Genomic DNA, 7,544 nt, shown 5'->3' on the forward strand with positions numbered 1-7,544 from the left:
AGGTTCACTGGAACTGGATGCAGTTAGGAAACAAAAAAGCACTTTGACAACTTTTCAGCCTTTGGTTAAACCACACCAAGAGGCATGCTACAAACGTAACAATGCAGCATTATGCCAATTATCTTAAATCCTGCTCTCCCTTAAGCTGCTGGTGACCTGTTTCAGTGTCCTGTAACTTATCCTCTGGAAAGCTTACTCTCAACAGCAAGTCCTACTTCAAGACAACCCCTAGCCGGCCCCCTCCCCCAATGACTGACTTCTAGAAAACAGGTTATTTCTTAACTTTTTATTGACATTGGCAAATTAAAATAGAATAAATTAACAAGTATTTTCTCAAAAAAATGTTTTGTACAAAAATACTGTCAAAATTTCCTAAAAAGCTTTCAACACAGTAGTATCTTTTCATGTACTGAATATAACTATTAGCACAGTGTCAAAAATGTTGAAGACAGAAACAAAATAAAAATCTGTGAAATGTTTGCCACTGATGACATTCCACGCCCTATTACTGTCTGTACATGGGGGAGGGGAGACAGCCAACTTGAAAGTGAACGGTTTGACTTTTCCTGATCCAGAACGGTTTGGCCCACATCTGTTTAATCTTCCAGTTTAGCATATTTGGAAACTTAAGTCAGTACTCAAATGCATAGTTTAAAAAATGAAGCGAGATGGCAGTTTGTGCAGTAACGTCTGCCCTTCAAAGTTCATGCAGCCAACAAATGCAATTTTTCCTTTCACTCATAAATCTGAAAGCAGCGCAGTCATTTGAAACCATCTACAAAATCCACAAGATTAAGCAGTTTGCCAAGCTTAATATCTAACAGTTGAGCACTGGAGAAAGTGAGGAAATAAGGAGCAAAAACAAACAACAAAAAAGACCAAGTTAACTAGATATTTCAACTACATAAGGAAGGTGAATGTCAAGGCTACAAAAACGAAACAAGAACAGGAAAAAAGTGGCAGCAATCTTTTTTTTTTTAACCAATTTGTACAAGTTTATAGTTTACTTTGTTTCCAGGTTCTCAAACCTTTCAGGATCTGAAAAGCGAGATACTGCGTCTAGGGGAATGTTTAATTCACACCGAAGAAGGTGGGGTGGGGGTGGGGAGGGTGATTTCTTTCGCCCGAGAGGTTAACCGAGTCAACAGCTGACTCTGCTGGGCTGCTGTTTGCACACGAAGTCCGTCATAAAATCAAACTCGTTCTGGCCCAGCCAGAGTTCAGGCAGCTCCTTGATGCGGTCCAAACCCATTTCTATCACTAAGGACATAAGCACCTCCTCGTCGATGAAATCAGTGTCTATGACATTGGGCGGCAGCATTGCCGCGGGGACATGAGCCACCGAGGCGGGCATGGTGCTGCCGCCGCCGCTGCCGCCCGCGCCGCTGCCGGCAGCGCCGCCCGAGGTGCCGCCGGAGCCGCCGGGGGTGCCGCTGCCGCCCGCGCCGCCAGGGGTGCTGCTGCCGCCGCTGTGCTTGGGGTTGCAATCTCGGAAGTGCTGGTTTGTCCCGTTCATCTGGTGGCCTGCAGCGGAGTGCAAATCCGGCATGTAGTGGTTGTGGGGGTAGGGGTGATGGTTGAAATACTGGTTGTTGAGCTTCTGCAGCTGCATGCTGGCCGGCAGGGAGCCTCCCTGGCTGGCCACCGGGGGCCCCATGAACTGGGAGTTGTTAAACCTGGCGGCGGGGGCCAGAGCGCTCGGGGGGTGTCCCCCGTTCACAGTCCCCGGCCCCATGGCGTGCCTGATGCCGCTCGTGGCATTCATGTTGCCCGCGCCGTAGTGTATATGCTCGCCCATGAGGGCATTGAAGGCGTGCTGGGGCTGCTGCTGGTGGTGGTGCGGGCTCGGGAACTGCCCCATGCCCATGCGGTGGGCAGGGTGGTGGTGCAGCCCGTTGGTGCCGTCGGGGAAGCGCCCGTGGTTCATGGCCATCATATGGTCTGCCATTTCCAGTCCTGAAAGCGAAACGAGCAGACGGTGAGACCCGCGCCACACGTGTCGCCCACCAGAGCGCACCCCACTTCTGTAGTCTAGGTACCCGCGCGCACGTCTAGCTGCAGACCACCACCCCCGGAAGGGAGCCCACCGGCAGCCCGTGCACCCGAGCTCGCCACCTCGGAGGACCTGCTGCCCACCGGACCCGCACAGCCTGCTGCTGAGCGATCGGCCCCTTCCCCTACGATCCGGGAGGGGGGGGCAAGAGCCCACACCTCCCCCTGGGTTCCCCGAAGTGGCCTAATAAAGGAAGTGCCCCGGAGCCCGGCCGCGAACTTCAGGCATTCAACCAGCCCTCCTCAGCCTGTGGTTGCACATCCTGTTGTTATTCCCCAGCTCCGCCTCACGCTCATCCCCCGGGCCAGCCCTGCCCTCGGAGGACGAGGCTGGCAGCAGCCCTGGCCAGCGTCGCCCGCCGCGCTCACCTTCCGTCTTTGCGATTTCTGCTTGGAACGCCGAAGGCGGGCTCGTCGGGTCCAGGACCGGCTCAGCAGCACATAGAGGGTGAGCCGAGGGGCTGTGGGGCGCTCGCTTGTGCGAGGTTGGCGCCGAGATCTTGCAGCAGCCGCTGGAGCAGATTCGGAGCCGTTCCCTTTTCTTTTCCCTCCGCTGCCCTCACCGCTCCGCAGGACCGCCCGGCAGCTGCCAACAATGAGCTGTGTTTCTTAGGGCTTTGGCCACAGTTAATATAAAGATCTCAGGAAGGGCGGAGCGAGAGCTCCCCGGCGGCAAGCTGGAAGACGCGGACTGCGGAAATTCAGCGCCCTGGATTGGGTTCCCCGAGCCCTCCGCGAGTCGGCGCTGCACGTGCGCAGAGAATGCGCGCCCCGGCGCCGCCCTGTAGTTCCCGGGTCTGTAGTGTCTTTCTGGCCTCCAAATATGAGGTTTGTGCCCACCACCTCCGGGGAAGGAGGTAATACTCCCGGCCACCCAGTGGAAAGAAGTACCTACAGGCGAGGAGCAAGGACCACTCCCCGCCTACCTCTGGCCAGACCTCCCCACCCCCAGCTCGCTCACCGGCTCACCTAGTGATTTGTTCTGCCCTCTGCAGGAAAAGAGGATTCGCCCAGCATTTCCCCCCACCCCCACAGCAGAGTTTTTTGGGTGCAAAAGCCTCCCCACCCTGCAAGAATGGCTGTTTTCCCAAGTTAGGGTTTTTAAAGCCCTGGACCGATCCTGCCCTGTGCTCAGAGCGCGCTTTCCTGAGCCGCGCCTTTGTGTTTTTACACAGGCAACATGTAACCTAACCGAGGTCTTTTCTGCGTGTGGATGCGTCCTCACACCCCCCCCACACACCCTGCCCAGCACCTCCACTCTTTTCAAGGACGGGGGCTGGGGGCGGGGAGCGGCAGCGGCTGCAGGTGGACCGAGCGCGCTCGCAGGCCGGATCGGCTCCACTCCCGGGTTCGGGGATCCGCTCCGCGCTTTCCGGCCTGCTCGACGCTCCGGGAGTACGTGTGCTTCTGCTAAGTTTGCGTTTGCAGCTCTTGGTAGCTTTGGCATCCGAGCTGAGGCGTCCCTGCTCTGTAAACAAACTCAGCGATCCTCGTCCCCAGATCCACCTTTTTGCACATACACAGTTACTTGCTTCTGCTGTTGCCCTTGATCCAGGAGGTGGGGGTGTGTGCAAACTTGCACAGCCTCCCTCCGGGCTCTGCCTGACGGTTTGGGGTTGATTTAGAAGCAAACGGGTTTGTAATTAAGAAATTCGAGGGCTGAGTAAGGCTGCTGCTGCAAAAGGAAAACAGATAGATAGCTTGGTAATCGCTCTGTAAATAAAGTCGTTTTGGAGGTGGGCACGTAGCAGCACGTCCTGTTCGGCACAGTGCGCGCATACACGGCTAGGACTCTTCCTTTTCAGTAAAATTGTTCAGTGGAGCAATAGGCGGTGATAATAATAACAACCTTGCTTGCAGAACGAAGCACAAGGAGCCGGGTCGCCCATTTGGCTCATTGACTTGCAAATAAAACCCCTAACACTGGTCTGGGCCAGTATCCAGTCCGAGCTCTCTTGTTTTGCGAGTTCTTTCCCCTTCACCAGGATGAGGCTGCTTGGAGCGTGTATCTCTCTCTTTAAGTGGTGAATTCGAGTTTAGCGCTCCGAATAAGGACTTCTGTGTACGGTGTTTTTTTTTTTTTTTCATAACGTGATGTCCATGGAAGACTTCCTGCTGTAACTAGCCAGCACCCCTCCCCCTCCCACTTCTTTTTCTTCCTTCTAGCTCACAGACTTTTTTTTTTAAAGGCTGTATTTCTTGAGAACTGGAAATTCTGTTACATTGCCTGCCCCATTCAGTACAATTTTTTTTTTTTTTTTTTTTTGCTTTACTCCTATGTCTTCCTCAAGTTAGTCTTACTCAAACGCCCCAAACAACAAAACCTTCTGTCTTCTTCTCCACCCCTTTTCCAGGCTGTCCAACATTTATAACCCTGTATGCAAAGATTTTGAAACCTCAAACATGTTTACTTTTTGGAGAAGTGAGCAAGAGATACATGGCTTTGAGTTAAAACAATTCTCTATTTTGTCCACCTCCTAATTTCGCCTGTAGGTCATGAACATGAAGTTGAAAAACCAAGAGGTTTGGAAGAGACCCAGAGGGACACTTTCTTTTTAAAAATTCATTTATTTATTTACTTACTTATTTACTTACTTACTTACTTATTTTTACTTAATAAAATTTATTCACTTTGTGTCTGGGCTCCCCTTCCCTCATCTCCTCCCAGTCCCACCCGCCCTCTTCCTATGCCCCTTCCCTAGTCCACTGATAGGGGAGGAAGCTTCCTCCCTTCTATCTGACCCTAGCCTGTCAGGCTTCATCAGGTCTGGCTGCACCATCTTCCTCTGTAGTCTGGCAAGTGGCAAGGCTGCCCACCCTCCCACCCCCACCTCAAGGAGGTGGTGATCAAAGAACCAGCCACTGAGTTCATGTCAGAGACAGCCCCTGATCCCCTTAGTAGGGAACTCATTTGGAAACTGAGCAGCCATGGGCTACATCTGAGCAGGGGGTCTAGGTCCTCTCCATGCATGGTCCTTGGTTGGAGTATCAGTCTCTTGCAGAGGGCCCTGGGCCCAGGTTTGTTGGCTCTGTTGCTCTTCTTGTGAAGTTCCTGTCCCCTCCAGGTCTTTCTATCTCCCCCTTCTTCCATAAGATTTCCTGTGCTCTGCCCAAAGTTTGGCTATGAGTCTCAGCATCTGCTTTGATACTCTGAGAGGCAGAGCCTTTCAGAAGCCCCCTGTGGTAGGCTCCTGTCCTGTTCCTTGTCTTCTATTTCTGGTGTCTATCCTGTTTGCCCCAGAAGGGACACTTTCTATCAAAAACAAACAAACAAAAAACAAAACAAAACTGCATTCAAAAATATTGGCCAAGCCAAGATAATTTTTTGAATAGATTATTTACTCCCTTCCTTATTGTGCAGTGTCTTGCAACACAAGGAACAGCTTTTGAATGTCTAATCTACATTCCTCTTGCAGTCATTAAGGGAAGGTACCCCACTGTGGAGCTCTAGTGTTTCTACAGACGGTTGGGCAATACCTGAAAAGGTCACTTGCCCGTCCCCCACCACTAAAAGGAAAGATAAATACTTCTGGGTCCAGCTGGATGAGATGCAGGATGTATTGCTCATTTATTCTCCCAATGCACGGTCTTCAGGTGCCAGGTACTTCTGCCCTAAGATATAAACAAGACAGGAATTTATGGTTAGAAGGAGACCTCAGATAATCAGGTTTTGGATACATCCACCCTCATCATCCCAGAGCATACAGGAGGGATACCGTAGGCTGTCTCACAAGCATTGGGAGGTTTCCGGTGGACATGGTAGACTAGTTAAGGCCAGAAGATGAGTAGATTTGGCCACACAGCCCAATGAGTTCCAGCAGTCATGAGAGAAGCACACTGGAGAGATATATTGGATCCTAAGGGCCTGTGTCTCCAGGTTGAGAATTCAAGCTGAGTCCCAGAGACACAGAGGAGTGGGTTAAAGGTTGTGGCCCTATGAGGTAGTATTGTGGATCATGTTTGAGAAAGGAAGACTGGAAACAGGGAGTCCAGGTTGTGGGCAGTTATAGTTATCCAGGAATACAGGAAGTTCCCTGAGGTACTTCTGACAACCTAGGGATTTATGGCCTGCCTCTGATTCTGTCAGCACGAGACGGTTGTATGTTTTTTTTTTTTTTTTCTAGAGCTGACATAATAGAACACCATCTTAAGCAAAAACAAGTTATTGTCTGATATATATTAGGGAACTAGAAGTCCAAAATCAGAGTTGGCAGGATTGGTGCTGTCTGTCTTGTATCTTCTGGCAGGTTGCTGGCAGCACTGGGTATATAGATCGCTGTAGTTTCCAACCTCGCCTTCACGTAGTAGTTCTCTGCATAGGTGTGTCTCTGTGCCCCTCACCCTTTATAAGGCCATCAGTTGCACTGGATTAAAGCCTATCCTAACAACCTCATTGGGGCTGGATGACCTCAGTATGTCCTGTATTCAAATCAGATTGCATTCTGCGGTACAGGAGGTGAACACTATACCATAGCTTTTTAGAAAGGTGAGACCCAACCCATAATAGCAATGAAGAACTAAGAGATCTAAGATTCCTGCTGATGAGGAAAAAATTCGCTAGAATTCTTTTTCCAGACACTCTGATGGCCCTTGTCCTCATTTCTGTGTCTCTGCTTAAATACCACCCAGAGGTATTGCTCAGAATCCCACCCAAAGAACAGTATTCCTTTTTGTTACCTTTAACCCACTTTACTTTTTTCCTTTCTGTTTGTTCCCACCTCATCTGTTACAGTAAATAAACTGTCAACTGCCTTCCCCCACTAGGAAGGGAGCCCCAAGAGAGCAGAGATCAGTATGTTTGTTCATTGTAGATCTAGTCTAATTAGATGCTTGCTAACAATGAATGAATGAGTGAATCAATGAATTAGTGAATAAAGATTGATACATCTTAGAACAGCTATCAAGGGAACCAAAGTGAAAGGTGAGGAAAGATTCTTCTAGAAGTTTCTGTTAAGTTAGGGGTAGAAAAATCCAACAGAGGACTGGGGGTGTAGTATAATTGGTAGAGTATTTGCCTAGCACAGAACCAGGGGTGTATACTGTAATTATTACACTTGGGGGGTGTCAAGGGTTCAGGTCGTCCTTGGCTATATAGAAAGTTTGAGGCCAGCCGAGCTATGTGAGACCCTATCTTAAAACAACCAAACAACAACAAACAACAACAACAGTGACACTCCAATGGAAAAGAACAGCTGCTCTCTGCAGTGTGAACCTTGACCTGTCTTTCACTTAAGCAAGAATGTCTTCTGTTGAGGGAGGAGGCTCATGGGGGCTCATTGGCTGCTTAGTAACAAGCAGAATCAGATCCCCACTGGGCTAAGTTTTGACTCACACAGAGCTTTTAAGTGTGAGCCTCCAGCTTTAGCTAAAAAATAAGCTTAAGAAAGAAAGAAACAAACAAACAAACAAGCAAAAATCCCTAAAGAACTTATTTTTGCCTGTGTGGTGGGTGTGATGTGGGATCTTACACAGTATTTTATACTTTACCTAAA

The 7,544-nt window shown here is 49.7% G+C and overlaps 1 protein-coding gene across 1 annotated transcript; it reads right to left on the reverse strand.

Annotated features, from left to right (window-relative positions):
- Positions 1-271: 271 nt before the first annotated feature.
- Positions 272-2,684, reverse strand: Cited2 (Cbp/p300 interacting transactivator with Glu/Asp rich carboxy-terminal domain 2). The gene is made up of 2 exons (XM_021656121.2): positions 2,422-2,684; positions 272-1,956 (listed from the first exon to the last, which is right to left on the reverse strand). The coding sequence occupies exon 2, from the start codon at positions 1,946-1,948 to the stop codon at positions 1,142-1,144; it is 807 nt and encodes a 268-aa protein (XP_021511796.1). The 5' UTR covers positions 1,949-1,956; positions 2,422-2,684; the 3' UTR covers positions 272-1,141.
- Between the last annotated feature and the right edge of the window lie 4,860 nt (positions 2,685-7,544).

This window comes from Meriones unguiculatus, chromosome 3, assembly GCF_030254825.1.
Source record: "Meriones unguiculatus strain TT.TT164.6M chromosome 3, Bangor_MerUng_6.1, whole genome shotgun sequence".
NCBI classification, from domain to species: domain Eukaryota; kingdom Metazoa; phylum Chordata; class Mammalia; order Rodentia; family Muridae; genus Meriones; species Meriones unguiculatus.

What these genes read in the sequence shown, in the direction of transcription:
- Cited2 (XM_021656121.2), bottom strand. Translation starts at nt 1,948, where the DNA reads ATGGCAGACCATATGATGGCCATGAACCACGGGCGCTTCCCCGACGGC.